General features: G+C 39.7%; 1 protein-coding gene across 1 annotated transcript in view; it reads left to right on the forward strand.

The window, feature by feature from the left end:
* Window positions 1–10,648, forward strand: part of LOC126184253 (Down syndrome cell adhesion molecule-like protein Dscam2) — a 162,102-nt gene extending 151,454 nt beyond the window's left edge. Inside the window, exon 5 of the mRNA XM_049926622.1 lies at window positions 10,473–10,648. Coding sequence (XP_049782579.1) covers window positions 10,473–10,648 — 176 coding nt within the window. The remainder of the gene's footprint in view (window positions 1–10,472) is intronic.
* The last annotated feature ends 3,336 nt before the right edge of the window (window positions 10,649–13,984 follow it).

A 13,984-nucleotide genomic window follows, 5' to 3' on the forward strand; every position in this document is an offset into this window, starting at 1 on the left:
TCGTGGACTTCACGTCTGGGCTACAATTGTTCACAATTACTTTGAAAAACATTCTGGACAATATGAGGAAATGATTTGGTCACGCAGATCACCAGACATGAATCCCATTGAACAATTGTGGGACATAACTGAGAGGTCAGTTCGTGTATAAAATCCTGCACCAGCAACACTTAAGCAATTATAGATGGCTATAGAGGCTAAAGAGGCTTGTTGACTCCATGACATGTTCAGATGCTGTGCTACGCTGGACAAATGGAGGTCTGACAAGATGTTAGAAGGTTTGACTTTTGTCACCTCTATGTATTTACTAATAACAATATTAATAATTATAACATTAACAGATAATTACTTTCAAATTTAACAGTCTTATTCTTCTTATGCCTGGCGTATTGGCTGGCGCCTGGCAGCAATTTATCATTTCACTATCACCATCAGATTTTGAATCAGGAGGTTTGGGCAGCTGGATTCATAATACAATAAAGGGCAGGGGAAGGGATAACGCGCTTCCTATTGGTTTGGACTGCCTATTGGTCCAGGGGGAAGGGTGGAAAGCGAAGGCGGAGGGTTACAGGTGATCCTGATCAGTTGCTGGCTATTCCCCAGGTGCAGGGGAGTGGGGATGGTCTTCAATATAACTAGTACAAGTGAGTAACCTAACACCATAAAACTTTGTCACTGCTCTTGAGATAAGAAACAGGTTATAACAGGATTTCGGCTGGAACCAGCACTGATGACCTGTCTGTGGCGAGCTGATCATGGATGGAGAAATGGGTAGCCAGCTCAGTAGAGATTTATATTGTCCTTTTGTTTCTGTTTTAACAATACATTTTATACCATGACTATAGAACAGGTTGTGGGAGTATGAATCGGAAAAATGGCTGAAATTTGTATTAGGAGTAGATATTTATTTTTAAACATTCTAACCACTTTTGTCACAAAGGCGTTAATTGAGGCTCTAGTGACCCCAACAAATAGCACTGTAGTTGTAACATCACTACCTACTCTGTAAAGACGTGCTTAGCCATTTGCACAACACTTGTTTGCGTGTAATGCATGCTAGAAAACCCATATCACATGTTAAACTTTTGTAGACTGTCCAAGGCTAAGAATTACCAACATACCATAATCTCATATCATATGACCTAGGCTGGAAACCCACATTGCTCAAGACTCACTGAACAACGCCTAAAAGTAGTGAAGCCTCCTTGCTGGGATATTGTTCCTTAAAGTTATTCTGCAGAAAATAGCACACTGGTTAACAGTTCTTGAATGGTATGGCTACTTAATGGGGATATAGTCGGTGCTACAATGAAAGCCAAGTCTGGAATGCTATTAATGTTATCTGTGACAGAGTTCAATAGCATCATATATCTTCTCTTCACTATACCATATTACTTTAAACACAAAACACACAAACACATAAAATATATTGTAATCTCTACAGTACGACCTGGGACTTCGGGCTGGATGATTGTCTAGTCACTGACCGACTACTAGTTCAAATAGTTGTCATCATGAACCATCGAATATAAGTAGTTTTCTTCAAAGGGATACATTTATTCTTTCATTTTTAGTTTTGAACACAAACAGATTCATTAAAAACATTCAACGAATGTTACTATGTTGAGAGACTGCCCCAGCCATCAAGATACTGTTGGATTCACGTATCATAGGTTAAATAACAAAGTCAGTTTAGGACACAAACTTTTTCCAGTGGTGCTTTTTACCTGATGTCATTGGTGTGGAATCAGCTACGTGCCCGCATTCCTAGCTCATTACCCCACAGTATCAAGTATTATAGCTCACACCCCTGCACTGATATGAAGTTTTTTATTACATTTATCGCGTATATGTACACTGGATTACTAGTTTCGATAGGACTAAGCTGCCGTCTTCAGATCCATAGAGCACGGGTTATGAAGTCATGGTGTACAACAAATCGTATGATTGTTGTCGTACCATCGAAACGGGATAATAATAGAAGCAGAGTAGCCGACAACCAACGGAGACACATGTGGCAATTCTTGATGTGGCCACCCTTGTATGACTCTTTCTTGCCATGAAGACACAGCTGTATTTTGTAATGTTCTGCTCTCTTTTTATTATGAGTCCGTCTCGACGGCACGAAACAAACGGGCAGTTTATCGCACAACGTGGTTTCATACCCTGTACTGTGTGAATCTGAAGATGGCAGCTTAGCCCTGCCGAAACTAATAATCCATTGTAAATACAAGCGCTGGAGGAAATAAAAAACTTCATGTCAGAATCTTTCTTTACAATGAATTAATTGATCACTCTTCATCAGCTGACAGTGTCAGGTATTTATAAAAATCACTAAGCATTTTGTTCTCAACCAGTGGAATATGTTAAATCATCCTGAAGAAGTTGGGTACTTTGATGGGTTAATAGGAGACAGGTATGGAAAATTATCAGGTTATTTACTGCCACTTATTACTCAATAAATTGAACAGTGCTTTTGAAAACTACTGTGTATACAAACAAATTACCATCATCTGACGTGGGTCACAAAATAGCTACTTCGAATCACATAATCAGATTTGAGGTGAGCTGAGATTTTAAGTCATCCATCTTTGACATGCTAGCGGCTACATGCAGGATTAAGAGGCCGGCGGAAGTCTACCTGTGGATTTTTGGATAACTGTGGTTGGGGACAGTACTAAATGACTCAGATGTCAGAGTCTGGACTGGCTTTTGATCTCCTTTTAATGCTTCTTTACGTGTTTATGCAAACATTCCCAAGGGCATAAACACTGGTTTATAACTTGAGTCGTGGCACACACACAACGTAAGTGTAAAACACAGACGATGCTTGTATCCTTAAGCTATTGCTAGATACTTCAACCAAGTACCAGAACAAATGGCCACACTGTCCTAACACACTTTTATGATTAAGGTACACGAAACAACGTCTAAAATTTCTACTGGAACCACGAACCATTGTTGGAGCTAGTTACTATTGCTACAATTGAACCCTTAGGTTCAGTTACACGTCACAATGAAAGTGACAAACAGATATACAAGGGTTGTACAAAAATATGGATGCATCGCTAGAAACGAACGGCACCTGTGCAATGTCTTCAAAACGTTGCAGGTGTCAGTCGTGGTTAGAACAGTGTTCTGTGTAGTTGTGGGTGCATTATGTCTGAGCTAAGTGAATTCGAACGTGGACAAATTGTTGGTGCTTGTGTGGTGGGTGCTTCTGTAACCAAGGCAGCCGACGTGTTTCATGTTTCAAGAGACGTCATATCGAAGATTTACTCTGCGTACAGGGAAAGCGGAAAAATATCTGCTGAGTCACAACACAGTCGAAAGTGTGTGCTGAGTGATCGTGACAAACGGTCATTGAAGAGGACTGTTACGAAAGTAAGAGGACGATAGCTGCAAAAGCCACAGCAGAACTGAATGTCAAACTCGCGAACTCTGTCCACACCAAAACAACACGAAGGGAGCGCCATAAGCAGAGAACTGAAGGTCGAACTGGAATTCCAAAGTCACTCATCAGTGAGGTAAATGCCCGTAACAGGAAAGTGTGCTGCCGAAGCCATAAAATCTGGGCTGTGGGTCAACGGAAGAAAATCATTTGGTCGGAAAAGACTTGTTTCACACTGTTTCCAACTTCTGGTTGATTTTACGTGCCAAGAGTGAAAGATGGTGGCGATTCGGTGATGATTCAAGCACCTCAATCGTGGTATTTCATGGGCCTCGTTGGTACTCTGCAAGGTCGCATTATTGCAAGTATTATACGACCGTTTTGGATGATCAGGTCCAGCCTACGGTACAATGTTTGTTCCTCAATGATGATGCTGCTTTTTAAGATGACAGGGCCCCTACTCACACAGTCTGCATCGTCCAAGACTGGTTTTGTGAGCACTAGGATGAACTGTTGCATCTCCCGTGACCATCACAGTCACTATATCTCAGTGCTATTCAGTATTTGTGGTCTGCTTTGGGGATAAGGGTGCGAGATCGCTGTCCACCTCCGTCATCGTTTCCTGAACATGAAGCTATTTTTCAGGAAGAACGGTATGAGATTCCCTTGAAAACCAACATTCCAACGACTGGAAGCTGTTTTGAGTGCTAACGGTTTTCCTATACCGCACTGGGCATGATATTGTGTTGTATTACTGTTATTTCTATATTTTTTTTCCAACCCATGTATATTGTCACTTCATAGCGATCAACTTATGAAGAATCTGTTACCTTTATATTCTTTTTCGGTTTTCAGATAGCTCTAAAAGGTTGATAAGAATTGTTGTCATCTGACACTAATTGTTGGTGCGCAATGAGCTAGTCCACTGGGATGGCTTTTTATATTGTTTTCGGTACGCCGAGCTCTGGGTGGTGTCTGCCATGGTAGAAAGGGACGGTGGATTTCGATGCTGTGCTTTGGAGACTGTAGTTACTGTGTCGTCACAGGGTTCACGTACCACATCACAGTGTTCCCTTACTATGTTATGTGCAGGATCCAAACATATGAGCTGGCTAAACATCTAAAAATACTGTGATCTCGACATGTTTGATACTGTCAGCATGATACATGAAACTCGGGAGACGTTTTACAGAGAGTTCAAGAACTTGTAGTGTGCAATATGATGGTTACTTGACTTGATGTCTCTTTTCATTCTCTTTCCATACCACACACATAAATGTAAACAAACACAATTATTTTAGTAGTGGCTACATCATTGGAAGAAAAAGTGACAGTAATATTCAAGTTTAATTTGAAAATAGTTTTTCAAGTTATTCTAGTTTGAATTCATGCTCAGTTAGGTTTTGTATCCAATGTTTATAAACTTTTTCTAAGTTAACAACAGTGCCAACATAAGTGCAACTGTGGCTTAAGTCACAGAATCGCTTGCCTAATTACAGTTGAATTAAATCGTTATGAAATGGCACAATAGACTGACTAACAAAACAAGTGAAGCACCCAGAAAGGGATGAGTAAATAAAATCAAACTTTACAGGTTGACAGGTTATGTGACGTTATTTTAGTGATTGCTAAATCGAGTCAAATTTACAAAAGACTCAGCAGACTATGTTCACTTATGATTGTTACTTGGATCCTGCTCTGGCCTGGATGCATGCACTAATTCGGTTGGGAAGGGTGTCGTAAAGCTGTAGGGTCTTCTGAGTAAAGCCTGCCCACAACTGTTGTAAATGACCTTGATATCTTGGGTACTACCACCGCGGAAGAGCTAATATTCGAGCTGGTCTCATACGTCCTCTTTAGAACCGATTTTGGTGATTTCACTGGCCACAGAGAAACTTACCATCACGCAAACAGTCCACAAAGATACATGCCATGTGTTGTCCTCTGGAAAAATGACACCACGATACATGAGAACCCAGAACGTCTGTGACATTTCATTGTGCTGTCAAGAGTTCCCTCAGCCAGCCGGCCTGAAGTCATACCTGATGGCTCCCCACATGCTGATGCCATGAGTAACACCACTGTGCATCTCTTAAACACTGGATGAAGGTCGCTGCCGTACTTACCTACGATGGTCATCCGGTGTACAGCAGAACTGTGAGTCATCACTGAACACGATGTGATTCCGTTCATCAGCAGCGCATGCTTCCCGTTCACGGCACCACTCAAGACGCAGCCGTTTGTGTTGTGGTGTTAATGGCAGCCTACACACGGGACAGTAATTCCCTAGTGAAGCTGCTGCTCGTCACATGCCAGTGGTATGGGGTGACACAGAATCTTGCAGGGAATCTGTTATTTCGGACTACTGGTGCAATTGTAAAGGGGTTCCAGTGTGCTTGGTGTACAATACGGTGATTCTACTTTGTAGTAATTAGACATGGTCTACTGGAACTTCGACGATGATTATACTTACCCTCTCTTTACATGCTGTCCCACTCTGGGTCACTGTCACCTCCAAATGCCCCACGAATCTGGATATCGTACGATTCAACCAAACAACCAGCTGTAGACTCACAATGAGTCCACTCTCAAACTCTGTCAGATGCCGATAACATTGTATCACACGAGTATGTGTCATCTTCATGTACTTCACAGTGATCACTCAACATCTAATGTTGTTCACACCTCTTACATACCCCAACAGGTATTATAAAAACTCAAACACGAACAACACTAATGTATTCTGGCAGCTGTTCTCCCTGTCACAGAGAACTGCAAGTCTATAGTCTGATTAAAATTGCTCGACAATGGTCACTTGCCACTATGTTGCCGCATCGGCTGCTGTCTACCACTCGGTTATAGGCGACACACAAACACGGTAGGTCACTTCACGAATGCTGTTAATATGTGACGCGGAGTAGTGTTGGAAGCTGCCGCCACGAGGTATGACGGAAATGCGAGATGCTCTGTCGATAGTTGATTTTAAGTGACCAATTACTAAACTACAGGAGACGACGCGTTTTGTAGGACTCAGTTTAAACTCACGTTGTAACGTATCAACAATCTCGTGATGTGCAATGGATCCGAGAAAACGGCGGTCAACAGTCTGCATCAGAGCAAAAAATCACTATTTTTATGTTCACAGCGAAAGGCTAACCTCTAGGAGCATACTCAAGCCAGAAAAAGTTCAGTTTCAGCACTAAAAGCAAAATGTAATTTCTCGCTATCGTTGGTTTCCTGAAACTATGCTCACACTGCCTACATGATCTGCCGCATTACCAACCGAGGAGTAGTCCTGGTTGGCACTTGGTTGCAGATTATAGGCGACACAGGTAGATCCCAAACAAATAAAGAATGATAGGAAGAAAAATAAAAGCAAGTTAAAAAGTCAATAAGACAATGAAAATGCCACAGCAAAGTATTAGAAATAAATAGAATTACATTTCATAAAATTAAGTGAATAAAAATAATAATCGAAATGTTTGTATTTGATTTAGTATCAAAAACAATTCGCTGCTGTTAACCTACGAGCCAATCTTTGTGATTATAGTATCATTACATATGATGCTGTGTGGCGTTTTGCGCGGAAGGATTCAGTAGTGTTTGGTTAGTGCTGTGAATGAAACGTTGAATTTCGTTACAACCGGCGTGTGCGTGCGTGCGTGTGTGTGTGTGTGTGTGTGTGTGTGTGTGTGTGTGGGTGTGTGGGTGGGTGGGTGGTTATCATGTGTGATCAAATAACAAATAAAAGTTCCAGACCCAAGTTTCAGGAGCCAAACACTTCAAGAAAGAAAGCCAGATAAAGAATTAGAACTGAACTGTAGTGACAATTTGGCAGCAGCGAACGGATCGGGCGTGACGTTGAGCGCTCTTCTTGATGGAAACCAGCTCCAACGCATGAAGTATGAACTATCAAATGATTTTAATCGGACTTCTAATCTTTTACACACCCTCCGAAGCTGTGTATGTGTACACAGCTACATTGACACATGACATTGTCTTCTGAGTGCTTCACTGTTTTGTCGTGTAGAGTATATTCACGTAAGCTAGAAGACATTATTTTTATTTGGCACATTATTTGCACTTTGACTTTAGATTCAAGATGTATGCTACTGATATGTGCAGAAGTGTTTTCTGACAGAATAAACTTTTCATAATAAATAAACAAGTTTCACATATCTCTCATCTCTCTCTCTCTCTCTCTCTCTCTCTCTCTCTCTCTCTCTCTCTCTCTCGTTCTCTCTGTAGCTGCCTATCTGTCTGTACCAAAATTTGTTAAGTTTAAAGTTCCCAGAAGAGAAATTTTTTTTTCAAGGGCTAAAAACATAAATGACATACTTCCTGTTATCTCCCATTCTACATCGTTATTCACACCCACACCCTGAAAATTATTGGTAAGCACATGGTAGGGGCTACATCCCTTTGTACCATTTATTAGCGTTTGTTCATGTCTGCATCACACACTGAACAAGAAAAGAATGACTGCTTAAATGTTTATATACATACGATAATTAGTAGAATCTTGTCTTCATAATACCTATGGCAGCGATACATAGAGAGTTGTATTATATTCCTAGTTTCATCAATGAAAGTCGTTCCCTGTAATTTATTAAGAATGCTTTCACGGGATAGTATGGATCTATCTTCAAGCCTTTGCTAGGTCAGTTTTTTTAGCATCTCTTTGAAGATATCCCATAGACCAAACAAACCTGTGAACTCTTGTTCTGCCCTTCTTTGAAGATGTTAGACCTATGTGGTTACAGGTTCCATACACTTGAGCAACGTTCTAGGATGGATCGCATGAATGTTTTGTACTGTTCTTTCGCAGACTGATATCGTTTCCCCATTATTCTACCAATGAACCATTGTCTTCCACCTGAAGTGTAAAATTTTATATTTTTTAACATTTAAAGAAAGTTTACAATCTTTGGACCGCTTTGAAATCTTATCAAGATGTGACTGCATATTTGTGCAGATATTTTTCAGACTCTGCTTCATTATAGATAATGAAATCTGCGAAATGTTTTAGAATACTTTTAATCTTGTCTGCAAAAGGAAAGGAGGAAGATTAGAGTTAAACGTTCCGTCGGCAGCATGGTGATAAGAGATGAAGCTAAAACTCTGATTAACAAAAAGTTCATCCTCAAAGCAGTCACAAATTTCACTTGATACCCCATATTATCATACTTTCGATAAGTGCATATGAAATGCTGAGTCAAATGCTTTTCAAAAGTCAAGAAATACTGCATATCCCTGGCTGCATTGATCCATGGCTTTCAGGATATAATGTGTGACAAGCATTAGTTGTGTGTCACATGACTGATGTTCTCAGAATCCATGTTGATTGTTATGGAGGAGATCATTCTTCTCGAAATTTTGTCATTGTTGTTGTTGTTGTTGTTATCGTTGTAGTCTTCAAAAAAATGTGTTCAAATGTGTGTGAAATCGTATGGGACTTTACTGCTAACGTCATTAGTCCCCAAGCTTACACACTACTTAACCTAAATTATCCTAAGGACAAACACACACACCCGTGCCCGAGGGAGGACTCGAACCTCCGCCAGGATCAGCCGCACAGTCCATGAATGCATTGTAGTCTTCAGTTAGAAGACTGGTTTGGTGTTCCTCTCCCCCTCCCCTCTTTATTGTGTGAAAGCCCCTTCATCTTCTACAAACTACTACAATCTAGACAGATTTGAACTTGCATACAGTATTCATGCTATGGTGTCTCTCTACAGTTTTTATCCGCCACAGTTCCCTCTATTACCATTCTGAAGATTCCTTCAAGCCTCATCATGTGTGCTATCAATCGATCTCTTCTTTTAGTTAATTTATGCAATAAATTTCTTTTGTCTCCATTTCAGTTCCTCATTAGACCCTCGATGTACCCATCTAACCAGCATCGCCCTTCTGTAGCACCACATTTCAAAATCTTCTATTCTCTCCTTGTGTGCACCGCTTATCAGCCACATTTCACTTACGCTACATTCCAGTGAAATAACTTCAGGAAAGTCATCCTAACACTCAATTTTATGTTTGATGTTAACAAATTTTCCTTGTGTATAAATTCTATTCTTGCCGTTGTCAGTCTGCATTTTATAACATCTCTTAAGTCGGCCATTTTAGATATTTTGCTGCCCAAATATCAAAATTCATCTGCTACTTTTAGTGTCTCGTTTCCTACACTAATTCCTTCAGCATAGCCTGATTTAATTCGATTACATTCCATTACCCTTATTTTACTTTTCTTGACGTTCGTCTTATAACCTCTTTTCAAGACATTATCCATTCCATTCAGTTACTTTTCCAAGTTCTTTCCTGTCTCTGGCAGAATTACAATGTCCTTGGCAAACCTCGAAGTTTTCATTTCTTCTCCTTAAACTTTATTTCCTCTCCCAATTTCACCTTGGTTTCCTTTATTGCTTGTTCAATGTCCAGACTGAATAACATCGAGGATATCTTACACCCCTGTCTCGCTGCCTTCTCCATCCAGCCTTCATTCCCTGTCCTTCGATTACGATAACTGTCATGCGGTTTCTTTACAACTATTAAATACATTTTCACTCTCTTTTTTGTATCCCTGCTACCTACAAAATTTCAAAGAGTGTATTCCAGCCAAAATTGACAGAAGCATCCACTAAGTTTATAAATGCTATAACTTAGGTATGCATTTCCTCACCATATCTTCTAATCTAACCTGTGGAGTAAGTATGGCCTCTTGTGTTTTTACCCTTCTCCTGAACTATAAAATGATCTTCCTAAAGGTCAATAAATAACAGTTTCTTCATTATTTGGTAAATAATTCACGTCAGTATTTTACAAGTAAAACTTACTAAACTGGTAGTTCAGCAATATTCAAAATTATCCTGCTTTCTTTGGAGTCTCAACAATAACATTTTTCTGAAGAGTGGATCTCATTATATTTTATTTGAGCCTAGAATATGTTCTAAGATTCTACATCAAATAGATGTCAATCATACTGGATGGTAGTTTTGTGTATCAATTTGTTGCCTTATTTTTCATCAACCATTTCCATCTGTACTTGTTATGTTATTCTTTTTTCTACTTACTAATTTTACAGATCCACCATCATGGAAAGTAGAGCCAACTGATGCAGAAACAGTGGCAGGAAAATCAATTATTCTTCCATGTGCTGCAGAGGGATCTCCAACTCCCCTAATAATGTGGAAGAGAGATACTGGAGCTATACCTCCCCTTTATCAAGAACTTAACCATTTAATGAAGAACTATAAGTGAGTACAATAGTACAATATTTTAAGTAAGTAATTACAAATGCACATCTTTCTGGGTGTTGAATTAATGCTACTGTTTACATTAAGACGTCAAGCCTTTGTAACACAAAGGTAGTATCTTTTATGTGTATGAACGTGTATGTGTATGTATGTATGCCCTGTACAGAAAATAATTGAAAAATATTATCTTCACATACTAACACAAAGATAGTCATACATATAAAAGTTGTTATCTAAGTCTAAAACCGTTCAGATGTGTTAATGTATACAGTAGTAAAAACGCATGTGATCTGTTTCTTGAGAAGAAAGGAAACAAAGTAGGCCTACATCGAAAACGAGTGTATTGATGAACTAAACAAGTCTTATGGCTTTGAAGAAAACTTCCATAGGAAACCATTAACATCAAAAAGTACTGTATTAAGGAACTAAACATGTCTTATGACTTTGAAAAAAACTTCCATAGGAAACCATTAAGCGCTGTTAAGTCCATGAGAGTGTTTCATGAAGTAGTTGATACAACTATTGCAATTTAAAAGTAATAGATTACTGACAATACTATAAAAATGTATATAGTGTATGTTAACACTTTATGCAAATGTTAAAATCCATATATCTTATAAAAATGGAAATATGTATGTGGTGTTCCACATCTCCTCCTAAACCATCAGATCAATTTCAGCCAGACTTGATATACATAGCACTTACTGTCCGGAAATACATACCACTTACTGTTTGGAAATAATCTCTGTGGGGGTAAGGACAGCCTACCTCTTAAAGTAGTTGGGGTGAAAAGAAGCACTGCTCACAATATGAAAATAGATTATATTCATTTGCTACGTCAGAATGAGAGCACATGGTGACTTGCAACCAACTTTGTGGATAATTTTAAGCCTGTTCGAGACATCTTCTCACTGACACCCAGCAAAATGCTGAATGGAAAAAGTTCATTGCTTACCATTACTGCAACATCACAGTTCATGCAGTAAAAATGCCACATCAGGCATGACCTTTTAATTTATTACTTATTTACTTCGCCGCTGTTTGCAACACATTTGCAGACCGTTTTCACATATACCACTGAACTGCAAAAATATATCATATTACGACATATGCTTATAGAGATATGACATCATAAACATTGAGCTGCGTGAATACGGAACTGAAAGGCGAAATTCGCTAGAGATACAGGTGAAATATGTGTTCAAATGTGTGCGAAATATGTTACATATGTGTGAAACATACGTGACATGTGAGTACAGTGGCAAAACCATGATAAGGAAGCTCCTGCTAAACCCCTGAATTGATTTAAATGGAACTTGGTACACACATTACTTGCAAGCAAATCCTATGGGGGAAAGAACCAGCAACCTCCTGTTGGGTTGGTAGTGATAACACGGAGTGAGAGGGAGGGAGGAAGAGATAGACATAGAGTGGAGAGGGGGATGTAAACAGAAGATGAGGAGCGGAAGATCGACTAAGAAAGGGGAAAAGAGTAGATGGACATAGAAAGAAAAATGGTCAGAGAGAAGGGGGAGGATGAGATGGTCAAAGAGGAGGGAGTTGGAAATGCGCAGAGAGATTGTGGAGGATGAGTAGGGCAGGGAGAGGGATGAGTGGAACACAGTGCAGGATGAGGAGATGGACAAAGATAATGGGGAGAAGTAGATGAACTTGTAAGGGGCAAGAGGAAATAGATGGAAAGAAGGAGGTGACACAAGGGGAAAGAGCAGATGAACAGAGGGGGGAGAAGAAGATGAATAGAGGGAGACCAACAGATGGACAGTGATAGGGGAGGATCAGATTAACAGTGAGGCAGGGGTGGATAATATGTGCAGCAGTGGGGTGTGGAGGAGGGGAATAGACAAATGATAGGAGAAGAAGATATATGGGGAAGGGGATGAGAAATTAGTCAGAAAAAGACAGAAGGTGAAAATGGACTGATGAAGATTGTAATAAATACATACTGCACAACATCGATTGCACACATAAAAATAGTGTGGAGAACTGCATCAAATTAGTGTTAGGATTGAAGACTACGTCACTGCCTACAACAACAATTAATTTTCAGCCAGAAATATGTAAGTAAATGTAAATGTAGTTTCATTGCTACCATTCAAACAAATAAGCTACAGGTGTACAGATGGAATATAATCTTGTTAATAAGTAGTTATGTGTTTCTATTTTCTCTTAATCACTATGATGCATGTAATGTTTATTTATCAGTTCTCACACTCCTGACCTTTCACCTCTTTTTCTCTTATGCGAGACTACCTATACTCAGTGCAATCATTGATGTGTAGATGCAGCATGCAATTCAGATAATGGTCTGACAGTGAGTTTCTCAAGTGCGTTTTATTTTTGTTCTTTGCTGAAAACATTGCTTCACGAACGTGTGTAACAAAACATTGATATTACGCCCGCAGCCATCGATCCTCGTGGAAATGTTGAATGAAGAGTACAATGTTTCTCATTTTATTAGGTTTGTCTTTATATTCCATATCGCAATACAGGTCAGTTACTTAAAGATGTAGATCTGTACCAGTTCACTACTCTTCATTGAACATGGGAAGGAAACATTTGAATCCCTTTTTACAGCAACGGCCAAGACTTTGGCTCGCGAACCGTTCTCTGGCATGACTGCCATAGCACTCAGCCAGGATGCAAATTTTCTCCACCGCCTTGCCACGCTGCTCGGTGTGCGGAGGGAGAAGAGGGCAACACAGCAGACACCCCCCTCATTTAAATGGCAATGCAGTCGCACTGCATACGACTTGGTTTCGTGTTCCATATTTTGGCCATATACATCACAAACAAAACAAATTTTCAATACTGTCCCTGTTTTTGTGCAGTGAAAACACAATACAACTTTTATGTGGTACAATGTATCGGCACACGGACAGACGCAGACACTTCCACAGATTTTCGCACTCAGGCTGCCATGTTATCGTCACTTACTTAGTTTCATAATCGACGAAAGGTCTTTCATACATATATGTTGATCGAAATATTGTGGCACTTTTGCAAGCTCATTATGGAGACGTGGAATCCCTGCCAGAGGAAAACGGTGTAGATGTCCTGCAAAGTTTTAACGTAAAAGGGTATGTCTTTAAACGGGAATTATGTTTGAGATCAGTCATTTACATTTACACATGCACAGTGAAGCTTTCAACTGAAATGGCGAATTGTCTGAAAAACAACTTAAACGGATTTAAGATTGGCAGTGTCCTCAAAACGTGTAGAAAGCTACTCTTGTCATTATTGCAAGGCCACAATGAATTCCTCAAACCTCGCATTTTCTTTACTGCAATTGAGCTTAGAGAACTGAACTGTGTTTGTCAGA

The sequence above is a fragment of the Schistocerca cancellata genome, chromosome 4, assembly GCF_023864275.1.
Source record: "Schistocerca cancellata isolate TAMUIC-IGC-003103 chromosome 4, iqSchCanc2.1, whole genome shotgun sequence".
NCBI lineage: Eukaryota > Metazoa > Arthropoda > Insecta > Orthoptera > Acrididae > Schistocerca > Schistocerca cancellata.